The sequence below is a fragment of the Paralichthys olivaceus genome, chromosome 13 (genome assembly GCF_024713975.1).
Source record: "Paralichthys olivaceus isolate ysfri-2021 chromosome 13, ASM2471397v2, whole genome shotgun sequence".
NCBI classification, from domain to species: Eukaryota; Metazoa; Chordata; class Actinopteri; order Pleuronectiformes; family Paralichthyidae; genus Paralichthys; species Paralichthys olivaceus.
Window position 1 is genome coordinate 17,099,467 of NC_091105.1, and position 15,972 is coordinate 17,115,438.

Below are 15,972 nucleotides of genomic sequence, written 5' to 3' on the forward strand. Positions count from 1 at the left end.
TGCGCAGTGACGCAGGTGTGACGTAAAACTCGTACGACCTTTATTTTCTACGCATGACAGTTCACGCGTCTTCCTGTTCGCTCGTGGCTAGAGGACGTTGGTGTCACAGAGGAGAGCAGCTCTCAGCACAGATTCCATTTTCGTCGAAGTCAGTAAAGCAGGAGCAGAAACAACATGTTTTCCCGCGCAGTGAGACCCGCCGTCGGCCTGGCCCGGAGCTTGTCCACCTCCTCCCAGAACAACGCCAAGGTGGCGGTGCTAGGAGCGTCGGGCGGAATAGGCCAGCCGCTGTCCCTGCTACTCAAGAACAGCCCACTGGTGAGCCAGCTCTCCCTCTTTGATATCGCCCACACACCCGGGGTGGCCGCCGACCTCAGCCACATCGAGACCCGGGCCCACGTAACCGGCCACATGGGTCCCGACCAGCTGGATGCTGCCCTGCAGGGCTGCGACGTCGTGGTGATCCCCGCCGGCGTGCCAAGGAAACCCGGCATGACCCGCGACGACCTTTTCAACACCAACGCCACCATCGTAGCCACCTTGGCCGACGCCTGCGCCCGTAACTGCCCCGAGGCCATGGTGTGCATCATCGCCAACCCCGTCAACTCCACCATCCCCATTACATCAGAGATCATGAAGAAGCATGGCGTCTACAACCCCAACAGAGTGTTTGGTGTCACCACCCTGGATATTGTCAGAGCCAACGCCTTCGTGGCAGAGCTTAAAGGCCTTGACCCGGCCCGCGTCAATGTTCCAGTCATTGGAGGTCACGCAGGAAAGACCATCATCCCCCTGATCTCCCAGTGCACACCCAAAGTAGAGTTCCCAGCTGATCAGCTGGCTGCCCTGACAGCCAGGATCCAGGAGGCTGGCACAGAGGTGGTGAAGGCCAAGGCTGGAGCCGGATCTGCCACACTCTCCATGGCCTACGCAGGTGCCCGCTTCACCTTCTCCGTCCTGGATGCCATGAATGGAAAGGAGGGTGTTGTGGAGTGCGCCTATGTCAGATCCGAGGAAACTGAGTGCAAGTACTTCTCCACACCTCTCCTCCTGGGGAAGAACGGCATTGAGAAGAACCTTGGACTGGGCAAGCTGTCCGCCTTCGAGGAGAAGCTGGTCGTCGACGCCATGGACGAGCTGAAGGGTTCAATCAAGAAGGGCGAGGAATTTGTGGCTAACATGAAGTGAAAAGGGGGCGTTTAGTCAGTGGAAAACAAACAGCAGCTGTGATTTGCACTGTCTTAACTTAAAATGGCATCTGGGTAAATCTCAAGATCTGTCACAGTGTTTCCTCTTCTTGTTTTAGCAGTAGGATCGTCACCTCGGTCCTCATTCATTGTATCATGTCCCTTACCTTTTCAAACATGACTTTGTTTTAGCAACTAAGGTTTGTGTACATACTGTACTGTGGCTTATCTATATTTTACAAATGTCAAACTTTCAACAAAATTCACTATATTTTCATGTACAGCCTGAAATAGTGGGGATGTCTGTGCTGAATGAACTGGGAGGAAATACTGTCACCATGCCTGCTGTGAGTAGATGTTACCGAGCAAAAATATTTACTCCACCAATAAAATGGTTTCGCTTTAAAGAAATTGATCCTTTATTTATTTATTTTTTTGTTACACACAAATAATTCTGCTTTACTGCATACATCTGAAACCATGCTCCTGAACAAACACTTCATGAAACAACTTAAACCAGATACAGTGATGATCCCTCATGCCTCGTGTAGAAACTGGTTAATTGACAAACATTCAAAGCACTGAAATAATTTGGGTTCAAATGTACAAAACTTTATTAAAGATGTAATTCAGATTAAGCATACACTAAAATGTATTAAATTTGAAAATATGTCCTACTGTAAGGTTTGACATGGTTACTTTTTTCTGTAAACATGAAGGGAGGGATTGTGGGTATTGTCTGATAAAAAGAACAGGTCACTTCAACTTTTTCACAACAGCATTGTTAATGATTCGCAATAGTTTATTGTAGGTGTGTGAAGGGAGAAAGTCATCAGCCTTTGGTTACTGTCATGGACAAAACAACATTTTTATTTACTGTTAACTTTTTATATCTTTTTAATTTGGCATCAATATTCGAGAGTTCAGTGACTCAGACAATTGTTTTGACAGGTGCGAAGATTATTTAACATCCAAATGAGGAGGTGGTCAGGTTAACATAGTCTGCGTGACAAAACAACCCAATACCAGAACTCAATATATGCATGTATGTATATACGGTATATATATGTGGAGATTTACCACCATACTGCATTTCTATCATTGTGTTGTATGTACAAAAAAGCATAAATAAAAGCAATTTACCTGAAACACTTCCTCAACCTAGGTCCTTAATTGTCCTTGTATAATTATAGACAGTATCTTGAATAATATATAGCTCTGTAAATGTGAGGACCAATTAACAGATGCACAAACTAAACTGTTAGTTTGTCTTCTCCTCCTCCACCCTGTCTGGATAACATGAATGTACTGTTTATACAGTATATATATATATATATATATATATATGCATTTGCAATACCTTATTTAAACACCTTCGTCATGTTGCTTCACTATGTTTAAATCATAAACCTATATTGATTCCAAGTGTAAATAGGCTGTGCAACTTCTTGCATTTTTGTCTATTTTATTTTAGCTGATGCACATAATTATGTTGGTTCACAACCTTTTAAAAGCATCGCTACTCACAATACACAGTACACACAAATGAGCCAAGATATTAAAACCTGTTTGGTCGTGCATTAACATGATATGGTGTTTCAGCTGAAATAAGATAAGCCAATACTGCAGTAATTTGATATCATGTCATCTAGGCAAGATGGAAGAAGAAAAAGATAAGAGAAAACAAAAAGTTTGTGCATCAGTCAACTAGTCACCACCCTCACAGACCTATTTTTTATTTGCAATAATAAACTGTATGCAATTATACAAAGACAAACATTTCAACCAGTAGCAATACTTCAAAAGTTGCCTAATTCTGCGGACCTGGCAACCCGTTTCCTTTAAATCAACAAGTAGGTGCTGCTTGAACTCAGCTTTACCCCAATATGGTTTTTAATCATATTCAGTTGGACTGAACAATATGTCTGTCAGATGAGAAAATGGATAACAGACGCAGGTACAAACCCATTATAGTTTTATTTGACATACAGGTGCTTTTTGGTTCCATGTCATGGAGCTTTACTGAGAGCAAAGATTCCATATACACAAAAAGAAAAACCAGTGGTAGATTAGATCACTTATCTGAATAAAACTAGCTTTTGTCCAAAACATACAAAACACATGTTAATGGTTTTCCGTTGCTCATACTCCTCAGGTTCTTCTGCATCTGTTGTTTGCAGTGATTATGAAGATATCACAAGATGGCAAGAGCAAACTGCACTTTTTTTGTATTTTTTTTCCCATACAAATCCAATGCACCAAATAAAATAAAGAGATCTAAAGAACAGGAACAATAATAATAAACAATTGTTATACATAATGTTGCAAAATCTACATTCAAAAACCAAGACGCGCAATGTTGTACCAAGGCCCCATTAAATAACCATATCAACAAGCACATAGTGTAACGTCTCTGTCCGTCTGTCTGCCAGCCCTCCACATGATCACAGACACTTCTCAGTCCCAGCAGCAGTCTCAGCAGTGTCTCCTGCACTTTTCATTAGAGAGTCCCTCGCAGTGGTGGAAGTGAAGGAGCAGAGGCTACAGGGTTAAAAAAAAAAAAAAGAAAGACCTTTTTTCTAAAGTCCAGAGTGGCCCAAGCCTTGTGGCTGAATGTGCCCCAGCCCGTTTGTGCACGAACAGTATTTTCAAATCATACAGGTAGCAGCAACACCCCTGCAGAGAGGGGGCGAGGTGGGCAAACGATGGGTGAGGGAGGGGGAGTTTTTGGAAGGATGAAGAATGGGAGGAGAACAAGAGGAAGGTGGGGAGGCATCAGAGCACTACTGTAAAAGGCCTTCTTTGGGGGAGATTGGTGTTGTGTCGTGGCCTCTGCGGTGCCTGTGCTCTGTTTTGTTCCTGTTATCAGAGTCTTCACGTTCACCTGGCTGTCTCTCCCTCTCTCGCTCCCTTTCTCTCTTCCTCTCTCGTCGCCCCTCGTTGTTCTCCTTATCTTTGCGATTTCTCCGTTCTCTTCGCTTGTTCTTCTTCCGGTCTCCTAGAAGATGGGAAAATGGCATAAATTATCATCATCATCATCTTAATCATCATATGATAATTTGTACCGCACTACTCACATTACACTCACACATAAATAACAAGAACAGTCATAAAAGAAAAAAACACCAAACCTGAAGAAATTTAAGCATGACCCCCCATCACAATAATAAGAAAACATAATGCAGTATGATAAAAGTATGTTTAAAGCTTTGATTCAAAGGAAGCTATTTTTAGGTTTTGTATTTTTTTAAACATAGGACAAGATGGAGAATATCACTTGTCTGTTTGAAGGTCTTCCACTCAAACTAAGTTACCAACTACCAGTAGTTAAAAAAGGAGGACGAATTCTCTTAATCGCTCTCCACTCTTTTCATTTGATATGAAAGCTGTGAAAAGATGCAGCAACAGAAAATGTCTAAAATAAATGTGTATATGTGAAAAACACCTGTAAAACATTACAGGCTGCAGTCCTCCTTTAAAGTGAGACATCGGTTATTGCAATGCTCTGGGTTCACCAGTAGATGTCAGTCTTTCGTCGCATACAATTGCCACATTGTCAGACTATCAGCTGTTGCAGCCCTCTCCCTGTGATGAGCAGCCCTTTGTCCAAAATAGCAAACCTTTAAATAACGCCCCCTCCCTTCCACTTTATCTGTTCTTGCTACACCATCTCATAAACAAAACCAAGAGTTTTGGAATGCTGAAGTTTTATCTCGACCAAAGCTACAGCTATTGACGATAATAACGAACCCCCCCCCCCCCCCCCCAGGGAGGCTGGATACAGGACCTGCAAGTGAAAGCAGAGGAGGCCCTTTCCTGTTGTTGTACTGCTGCTGTTCATGTGTGAGAGGAGCGGAGCAGCACGGCCTGCTTGGCTGCTTGGCTGGCCAGTCGGGGATTGTGAAACTGCTGAAGTAGGCAGTAGGCACAGACACAGGGAGAGAGCGAACGAGATCTCTCTCTGTTTCTCCTGTCAGCTTCATGTTTGGCCCCTATACTCCCATCATCTCCCTCCCATCTGCCCTCATGTCCAGGCTGATTGGACCAAGTGTAATCTACAAATTCTGAGCTAGCTAACTAAACTCTACCTGCCCAAGTTTTCATCATCTTTGAGAAATAATGAAAGATAGCGTGGACGGGAGGCGGACATACATGTGTATGGTAACATATGCACAAACACAGTGTTCACATGATAATTGTAAAAAAAAAATGAAGTGAACCGACAGTGAAAGCAACACATGGATGGATGAATGGATTGAAGGAGTAATCTGGTGCACTGACTCATTCAGGGTCTGCCCCGCGTCCTCTATAAACACAGGAAGTCCACTTCACTCTCATTGTTTTCACTATCCTGACACCATAACTATTTACAAGTTCAGTGGATTAGTCATACTGTAGCCCCCGTGCTTTTGTCGAGCCAGAGGAGAAACCTAATCCATGCCAGTGTTGAGATGATTAGCAGAGTGTTTATCAAACCAACCTGCAATCGGTTTGTTGGAACGGTTTCTGATGGGCATCTTTTTAAACTCTATGTTGAACAATGTCGTCAATACTTTGAGACCATGAAGTGAAGGAGTAGTTGGCTTTGGGGACAGAACATGAAAATCCTCACTTACATTGTGAACTGGAGCTTATGTTCATGGTGTAAAGGCTTCATTTGTATGTAAAAGTTTGAGAAAAGTCTTCTCTTCATTCCTAATGAAAAAATGGAACTATATGCTCTACTCAACAGTGAGGAAATCATCACTTATTCCTGTTTTGGCAGAGACAAGGATGCAAAAGCTGCATACATTCTTCTTAAAAAGTTCCAGCTGGTAATTCTGTTGTGAGTGTTTTGGGAAATCAATCTGTCTAGAACTTAATGTATCATTTACACATATGTCATGTACTGCATTCATTTAGTAAATACCCATTTTAGGACCTTACATTTGTCCAGTTTGCACCATAGACTGTATATAAAGATGAACATTTATTCTTTTCATGATGGTTAATGATTTAAAACCCGGAGGCCATTAGCTTAGCTTAGCACGATAACTTGACACACTGGGAAACAGCTAGCCTCTGTCCATGGTTTAAAAATTCAACTACCAACACAGACTTAGAAATTGTTTTTTTCAAATTTGTTGTCAAGCAATAGCTCAGAAGAATGTGACACAATAATGATGATATAATAGCAGTTATAAATCTCTAAGGTCCCTTAATAACCTGTCACTCTGATTATAGGATGTGAATCCATCTTTTCCCATTTGCATTACATGCTCCATCTGAGATATTGTTATTCGTACAAAGATGCTCTGAAAGATTTATTATGACCAATACAGTACAAATAAATTAAATTTGTGTCAAATTGTAATAAATTTGAATCCAATCAAAACATCAACTCTAACGTCTCTCAAGTTCTGTGAACACTGTGCCACATTCACTGCACTGGTTAGTATTTATCCTAAGTTAAAAACATTTCCTATAATCTCTAGTTAATGAGCAGGAATGTATGCAGAAATCTGTTATCCTTTTCATCCTGTGTTATTCCCCATAAACCCTGCCTGCAAACTTTAACAACCACTATAGAGTACACCCGCTGCATTGTCACTGGTTGTAATAATGTAAATTCAAGAAATCTGTTACAGCACATTCACAGAGGGCAGGACTCAGTTAACTCTACCGAGCACACACACACACACACACACACACACACACACACACACACACATACACACACACACACACACACACACACACACAGAGAGGGGCTTTACTGAATGTGACACTATGCAGTCAGTGACAGGGACGGTGAAACAAAGAGAGCAGCAGAAGAGAGAGAGAGTGTAAAATGAACAAAGTGAGAGGAGGAAACAGAGAGGGATCAAATTAGGGAGCAAAGGGGCACTGAGTGTAAGTGGAGGTGTGTGTTTGTGTATGTGTGGTTAGTGCCTCACTGGGTGTTTAATAGTGGCACATCCTCCATGGCAGGCGTTCTGTCGTCCGGGGAGCTTTTGGCGGGAGCCAGGCCGGGATTAAAGGCTATGGGCTGTCCCACAAGTGGAATGCCTGCAGCATGGCCGCCAGGATGTCAAGAGTGGGGTTGTGTATGTAACAATCCCCCATCAATCACTGGTTGGTGCTATAGCTTACTAACTGTAGGCTGCATTTCTTTGTGTGTGTGAGTGTGTGTGTGTGTGTGTGTGTGTGTGTGTGTGTGTGTGTGTGTGTGTGTGTGTGTGTGTGTGTGTGCGGAGGAGTTGAAGGGGCCTGAGGTTTGCAGAGGGCACATGCAGAGATAGAGAGGTGAACAGCAGGTCGATCAAAGGACAAATTAGCCAGTGTTAACATGAGAGTGATGGAGGTGGATGAGGATGTGTGTGTAAACATTCACAATCTCTGGCCGTTGATAACAGAGGAACAGAGCCAAGTTTTTTTCTGACTCGAAGCTTAACATGTGAGCATGTTTCCAACAGTTTTACCACTTTTCTGACATGATATCTGTAATTCAAAAACTAGGGCCGGGCAATTTGGTTGTCAAGTTAAAATGATTCAGTCGATATCGATATATGTCAAATTATCATTTCTTTTAAGTTTAAAGGGTGAGGGTTATGATTTTAAACTCTTCTTTATGAGCACTTGATAAACAGCAAAACATTGTACAAATCTGAGGTAGAACATTTGAACCAATGAAGTATTACACCTTCTCACCATGCTTGCACAATGCACTGGCATATTATCAATATTGACTTTTTGTTATATTGGTAGGAAAATGATGTTGCAATAATTATTGTTATTGTTTTATTGGCCAGCCCTTTTTAAAACATTCATTGGTTGTTTAATGAGGACCAAGCACAAGTTGTGATTTTGCTATTGTTCTGTATAACTGGAGCCTGTAAGAGCTGAGGGCTTGACGAACCAGTCATCTCATCAAACTGTCTGCAAGAAAGTAAAAACCCAAAATATTAGTTCTTCTTAAAGGAGAAGAAGGGGCTCTGGATTAGGATAGTCAAGCTTGTGCACACATATGGTGGAAACTTGATGAGAAAAAAAAGATATAAAGCAGACTGAAATTGATTTTTGATTTGTTTTACATGCACCTAAAATGTATTACTAACATATGGGATGCACTTAATATTTGTACTTAAAAGTTGCCTTTAAACCTCTTCACACTGAAGTTTTTTTTATATCTGAGACACAAGTTTATGGTTTAAGTCAAATCAAAACATGTGTGGCAGAGAGATCCCAAAAATGTTCCTTGTATATTCAAAGGTAGGAAAAATAGTGTTTATAAGATGGAGGCAGAAGGAGGAAGAGAAAAAAACACACGAAGGATCTTACAGAATCTTGGAGGTACTTTGGGTTAAGGATGAGGGAATTTAAAACTATTCCGAGCTGAAAAAAGATCTATGTATATCTGAATGAGAGGAGCAGAAACAGGAGACAAATGAGCAGAGACTCTGTAGTGCTCGTGTGGAGGAGTGAAGCGATTCAGCAAGTAGAAGGATGGGGAGAGGGAGAGGCTGGACCGAGGGGGAGAAGAAACCAGAGGGAGAAAGTGCAAAGAAGGAGGAAAAAGAAGAAGAGTAGGAGGATGTATCAGTGTCTGAGGGCTGCTGGAGGATTACCGGGGGCTCTCTGAGGTCGGACCACTGACCTCGTAGCGTGTGCGTAACGTAAACAGCAAGGAGAGGATGCACCGAGGCAGATAATTAGGCCTTATTCACCACGGATGCTGTTGGAGTGGGGAGCAACTTGGTAATCACATGTGGGAGGTGGCCAAAGTCAATGAGCGAGGGCTGTAGAGTATAAGACTGTACGCAACCTTTCTTTCTTTTTTATTTCTCTCTTTCTTTCTTTATCTCTTTCTTGCTTTTGTTTTCGTTCTCTATCTCTTTCTTTCCATATTTGTGTAACCCCCACTCTTCACCACATTCTGGCTAAATCAACAGAGCCGTCGATTCCGCGCTAAAGTCTCACCCTCGGCCCAACTGACTGACTGGGAGCGCCAACCGGGAGCTTATATGGGGTCTGTGTTGTCTTTGGTGTGGTAGGAAGTGTGTGTGTGTGTGTGTGTGTGTATGTGTGTTTGTGTGTGTGTGTGTGTGTGTGTGTGTGTGTGTGTGAGGAATGGATCAGTAAAGAGATATAGATAGAAAGTGAGAGAGAAGGGGATAGCCAGCTTACCAGAGGGCACATTTCACAGTCTGTCTTACAAGTCAGGTCAACCCAGTTAACTCGTTTCACAAATTACCACCAACACCAACAGTTGTGTAGTTATTTTAGTGGAACAAAGAGTCTGTGTGTGTGCGTGTGTGTGTGTATGTGTGTAAGTGTGCGTGTGCTTAATTTGGTGTGTGCAAGTGAGTGTGCAAGTGTGAAATTGTGCATTTGTCTGACTTGTTTGAAATGGAGAGAGTGTATCAGTATCTTGATTTGATGCATGTGTTGGTTTGTGTGTGTGTGTGTGTGTGCGTGCGTGAGTGTGCAAGTTAGTGTGTGTGTTGGCAGCTGTGGGGATAAACCAATACTGATCCCCTGGTCGCCGCGTGCCTCCCAGGGGGAGGATGTTGATGTTGAGCTGGCTGTTTCTGCTGCATCACACACACACACACACACACACACACATACACAGACAGACACGTACACATGCAAGGAATCACATACACACACACACACACACACACACACATACAGACACAGTGTTTGTTCTGTAAGTGTGAGGCCCCAGGGGGCTGGATCTCAGCCTCCTACCCTGTCTGCGATCTGTCATTTAACACTACAGAACCCAGGCTAAAAACAACCAGCCGTAGCCGCCAACCATCTCAGTAACCACACACATGCACTGCGCACATAACACAAAGTGATCATAAATGCTCTGCAGCACTGGCTTTTATAAAGAGACGTCTGAAAGCAGTTTTCACTCTATTCATTGGAAATGATCACGCTATTCCCTGTTTAATAGGAGCAGTGAAAGCGGTTTTACTGTTTAAAAATCTGAAGAGGTCTCATGGGAAAACACACAACAGACCCATTGCAACATCCCACATGTGTGTTCCCCCACTGTCCTCACTCTGACCACAATGACAATCCTCTGAGTAAACAGTCATAGTCCTGAGCGGAAGAACGACCAGCTCTGATTGTACAAGCTGAAGCGGCAAGGTCTGGAATTCATAGAGTAGATTGTGCCATGTGTCACAAATACAAAGTTGGCAGTGAGCACGATGGGTCAGCAGCAACTAGTGTAAGCAGCAGGCAGTGTAAAGTATGCTCCCATTTTGAAAATTCAGTTATGTTTTTTTTACATATTTGTTTTTGATGTTGGATCAGAAGGATCTTGACTCAGGGTCTGACACATACTGAAGCATAGAAATATTTCAACGCCACAGTGGCGCTAATGTTTTATTTACCTGGACACTTCCTTCTCTTGACAAGACACTCTTCGATTTCCGAGATCTCAGGGCAGGGATTACCGAAGGGTGATGGGTACTGGAGGACCTGCCGTGTGCGGGTCTCCTGGCCCCGCTTGAAGCCACAGGTTCTGCCGGACTTAGAGCAGGGGCTCCACTCGCTCCACTCACCCACTTCACAGTGCACTGCCCAGGAGAAAGTAGAGAAAGAGAAGTGAGGGTGGGAAGTTTGAAATGAGGTTTCTCTCTTTGCCGCCTGCAGGTACAAAAACTTGGCACAGGCTCCCACCAACAGAATAGGCATCTTTGATGGCTACATATTCTTGACTGACCTTGTGGCGTGCACTCCATGAGCTTGTCATTGGGCTCGTAGTCCTCTGGACAGACATGGTGGCACCTCCCACTGAGCTGGTACAGGCCTGGCCGACACTGTGTACATGTCTCGCTGTTCACACATGACTCACACTCTGCAGGGCACCCTGCAATAACAAAAGCACAGTTATGTGATTGTGATTATTGAGGTCAAATTCAACACAAAAACATTTTTCAGGCACTATTAAATATTAAGCTTCAATCCAAAGTATATTGTATACAGCCAATATCAGGATATAAAGAAGGTAAGCAGAGCTGAAAGGCAAATCCCATGTTTTAAATGTGATCTCTGGGCACTCACTTTGAACACACTCTCTCTGCGTGTCACTGCGGACCAGCCCCTCGGGGCAGTTCTCCTGGCACTTGCCCAGGTGAAGGTAGAATCCTGCTCGGCAGCGTGTGCAGAAGTTCTTGTTGAAGCAGGAGTCGCACTCCAACCTGCACTCTGACAGAGAAGCACAGACCCACCACCAGGGTTTATTTAAACCCAACAAGTTACCGTGCGTGTGTACTGCATGTTAAATGAACAGAGTGTCAGTGTATATGTGTGCGCATGTGTGTGAGTACAGAATATAGGTCACTGCAGGAAGATTCTTGCAGGGAGGCTGGTGATATATGATTTTTATGTGAAGCAACACTTGATTTGATTTAATGTCACTGAAAAGAATCACACCTACCAAGCTCACTACTCTCAGGTTTTCCAGTTACTGAGGACATACATGTGTATACATAATGCCTTACTTCACGAGCAGGTTTTGAACTGTTGCTTGAATAGAAGTGTACATATAATTTGTCAGTGTCCAGAGGCCAAGCTCATGCTTGTCTTGTGTTTGTAAAACACGGTGTTAAGAGGCCACGTTTACCTCCAGACAACTTTGAGATACTTTTCTGTGTGTGCTTGTTATGAGAGAGGATTATACTGAATTTATTGCTCATCCATTCAGAGGACAAGTGATTACATATTAGTCTAGCAGCTGATACCACCCCTTCAGACTCCTGTTCGTTTAAAACATAGGTATACATGCAACTCTAGCTTACTTGTGCAGGTGTTTCTCTCTGGCGAGCGTGTGCCATAAAACCCTGGAGGACAGGAAGTCATGCACACCCCGATCTGCTTCATCCCAATCCTCTCCAAGTGCATGAAGAAGCGCGGCTTGCAGGACAGGCAGCCATTGTAGTCAGAGCAGGTCAGACACCCACCCTGCTGGCACCCTGAGCTCACACCAGAGATCTCTGTAGACAGGAACATGAATTATTGAACACATGAAAACTAAAAAGTTACGACTTTTTACGGTATTTTAACTATGAAAGTAGAAATTGTTTAAATGCATAACTTGTTTAGATAATGCATAATATTGGCCCACAATGCCCCAGTTCAATGCCAACCACTTTGGAAGTGCTTGTACTATATGCTTGTAATACCAGCCTCCCACTTATTAAAAGCTCATAGCAGGAATTCCTCTTTTGTTGGTGCCAAGGTTGAACTCAGTCACCTCCTGGAAGCGTTTCTATAAAACATAAATCATTTGGCTCTTAAACATTTAAGATTGGAAATATGTATTCAGTGTCATCTTACTCTTTTTTCAGCCAGGGAAACCAATGCAGACCCAAGAGACCAATTTTACATCCTATACAATAAGTAAAATTTTTATTGGGTTGAACCAAGTTACTCTAGTTTTGCCACTAAAACTAATATGTATGTACTCGCAGCTTCAAATCTTTGGTCAACACTGGATTCTATCATATACAATAATATAATATTATAGTTTTATTAATGGCTTGATGATTTTTTTTTTGCTACATAAATCACAGGCTGACAACTTGATGAGGAAAGTTCAACCCATGTTTATCTATTTTAAACAACGTGGTTTCAGTGGAGTTGTCAGGTCAGACTGTTACTGCTCATGCTTTTCTACAATAGCGGCACCAACACCTCAGTGACTTGCATATCTGATTTTGGAAATATTTTTTCACCCCATCTGTTTGTTTGTTGGGTGGTTTGTATGTTTGTCTATTTGAAAGCATAATTACACAACAACAACTGAACAGATTTTCACAAAACCTGAATTTTGGTTTGGATGTGGATCACGGTTGTATAATTGATGGTTTTTGATGAAGAAAAACAGGCATATTTAGGGAACTGATAGCTATGAGGGTGTGAAAGCCTTGGCTGAGGTATGGCTCTACTGAGTGCTATTCTATTGAAAGATTAATTTTATGTTGCATAGCTCACAGAGAATGTAATATTGTGATACTGGTGTGTTGAATCCCACCTATAACTCCTCCAGGTGGTTGTCATATTTTCAAGTCACAAGGGCAAAGGATAAACAAGGAAAGGTGTCTGCATCATGATGGGTTATTCATTTACATTTATTAGTATTTTATTACAGTATTGGACTGATCACTTGCTATCTCAGAATTGTGACTGATAGCTCAGTGCTAATGACAGTCGTTTATGTCATGTTTACAACTCTGTTTATGTGCATAAGTAATTTAATGTTTAGATTATGATGATATATGATACAGTTGGCTTCTCAGCCTCCTCTCTTCAGTCATTTGTGAGATGATCCAGCAGGATAAAGACCCTGGTCGATACAGCTGTGAATTATTTTCATTGTATCTTAGCAGCTTTTTAATATCTTCCAAGTAACAGGAAATGTATTTAGAAAACATATTTAAAAAATCCAAAGGTTATAAAACTCAAGTTTTTCTCACATTAGAGGAAGCATTAAAGAGGAAGAAATAAATTCTCGTGCAATCACTCTCATGGAAAGGCTTGTATATCATGTCATTTCAGTATCTGTTTGCACTGGTGGACAAAACATTAACAAAGAGGGTTGGATGTGTATATGTACTGAAAACCGCAAGAGACACATGACAGTTTCCATACTCTGTTGATCAGAGAGGACGTTTTTAGCTCTTGGTCCTGATGTTACGATTACTCTGTCACTGTCTTTATCAGGGAATGTGTTTAATTTACTCCTCTGATAGAAATGCCATGCTGTAGTTAAATCCAGGCAGAGGCTACTGACATTGAGACATTGTTTGTAAGTTTCAGTAGCTGCATATGGTCGACAAATCAGGAGCCACCCCCGTAAGTGCCTGAGGATTTGGTTTTCCTCACCAGCCTTGGCATTTTATGCCAGTGGCTTAGGCCAGCCCTCTTTTCTTTTTCTCCAAGTTTAGCTGCCAGTTTACCATAGATCATGGGTACTTTGTTTAAAATATCTCGACAATCTTTACAACTGCTGTCCATTTGCCCACATGTGTTTCTGCCAAGCCGCCCTGATTCACATAAGTCTTGCGGCGCAGGAATTTAGCCTTGCCCTCGCACTTGCACCAACAAAACCTCAGTTGGACAGTGGTGTCTTGCATAACATACCAACAAAGTCACATAAGAATAAACAAAATCACATGCCAGCACTCGCACATACACACACACACACACAGATGGATAAAATAGAATCAGGCAATGAAACGGAAGGTTAAAAAAATGCCATAAGTGTTAAATGCCAGCCTCTTTAGGGTTTTATCATGTGACGTTTACATAACACATATTTTACATTAAATCAAGAGCTAAATTCATCCATCTTCATCCTCCTTTATGATGACTTGTCTATTTAAAAATGTGTGTGTGAGTATGAACATCATTACCATTGTTAGCATCCAGTTTTAGGATGTATCATAACAGGCAGGAAGCTCAGAGCTCGGGTTCTGTCTCTGCATTGTAATTTTGGCCTGTTAACCGACTGGTCATTGACTCCCACCCCCCTCTTTCCCCTCTAAAGTCTGTACTCATTTACCCCTTCACCAACTAATCCCTCCATCCTCCCTGACATCTCGGGAAGTGTTAGATATCTAACCCTAACCCTAACCCTCGGAGGAAGTTTGCATTCTTAGGAGCCCTCTTCAATTAATGGGCACTGAGTTGGTCGACATGGCAGATCACTCCTCCTCCCAGTAGGATGTGAACCAAACCTTTAACTTCCTTAAACGGCAATGAATTAAGCTTTAGTGCTGCCACTGCATCTGTGGAGCTGAATCACATTGTGACTCAGCGTGTGGATAAACGCTTAAGTGAGAATATTATCTTTTTGACTATTGAAAACAAATTTCGAATTATTCTGCATAGGAGCGAATTCATTCAGAGTAAAATAAGATTGGAAATTTTATTAAAAAGCACAATCTGTTTTCAGTCTTATCGCATAAACTAGGAAAACATGTTCTCTGAGAAGAACCTTGTCTCCCCCCTCACATTATGTTGAGAGACGCTGTAATATTAAGGTAAGTGAAAATCTGTGTGCCTCGATTCAGCATAGAGTATAAAGCAGATTCTACAACTATTGTGACTATATATATATATATATATATATATATATATATATATAGTCACAATAGTCCACATATTGTAGATACATTTCCTTCTATTTTATTAGCAGGATTCTTGTCTGATGTGTTTATGTGTAAGTTTGCTGCAGTGTAATTATGCTCCACCATTCTAAACAGCAAAATCCAGATCCACTGAGTAGTAATGCCAAGAGCAAAGGTAACCCCAGACCCCTTTAAAAGTGCACAATAAACACGCTGTTAACCCCAGATGCTGCAGCTCTCTGTTTTTTCTAAAGTCCACTTTGGTGGTCATGAGGGAAAAAATGACGACAAAACTATCAACTTCAGACCCCGAGCTCTGTGATCAGACGTCAAGAGGCAGAAGCGTAAAGAGAAGTTTCAGTCCCAGGTGGCAGGGATAAAAGCATCACTCTGAAGGTCTATTATTGTAGATCACTGACAGCTTTCAGCCACGCAGGCAGCAAGTGAAACATGGAATATTCCAGCTATCACTGCTCGTCTCTAATAGACTCAGTCCCAGGTCACATCTGGAGGCCCTCGGTGATAAAGTGTGCGTGGGAAGAGTAGAAAAATACGCATTATTGATACTTGTTTTATAGTGTCGTGGAAAAAAAAGAGCTGGACATATATCAAGACCTGAGACATAATGTTGGAGCAGAGGGAGATGAAATACA

At 42.2% G+C, this 15,972-nt stretch overlaps 2 protein-coding genes across 2 annotated transcripts in view; one reads left to right on the plus strand and one right to left on the minus strand.

Moving 5' to 3' along the window:
* The first annotated feature begins 2 nt into the window (after positions 1 to 2).
* mdh2 (malate dehydrogenase 2, NAD (mitochondrial)) lies at positions 3 to 1,598 on the plus strand. The gene has a single exon (XM_020091276.2). It carries the CDS (start codon positions 175 to 177, stop codon positions 1,186 to 1,188), a length of 1,014 nt encoding a protein of 337 aa, XP_019946835.1. The 5' UTR covers positions 3 to 174; the 3' UTR covers positions 1,189 to 1,598.
* The window catches only part of rspo3 (R-spondin 3), a 16,203-nt gene continuing 1,746 nt past the window's right edge, over positions 1,516 to 15,972 (minus strand). The window contains exons 2-6 of the mRNA XM_020091215.2: positions 11,987 to 12,181; positions 11,250 to 11,393; positions 10,909 to 11,055; positions 10,577 to 10,762; positions 1,516 to 4,185 (exon numbers count right to left, since the gene is read on the minus strand). Coding sequence (XP_019946774.1) covers positions 3,971 to 4,185; positions 10,577 to 10,762; positions 10,909 to 11,055; positions 11,250 to 11,393; positions 11,987 to 12,181 — 887 coding nt within the window. The 3' untranslated portion in view covers positions 1,516 to 3,970. The remainder of the gene's footprint in view (positions 4,186 to 10,576; positions 10,763 to 10,908; positions 11,056 to 11,249; positions 11,394 to 11,986; positions 12,182 to 15,972) is intronic.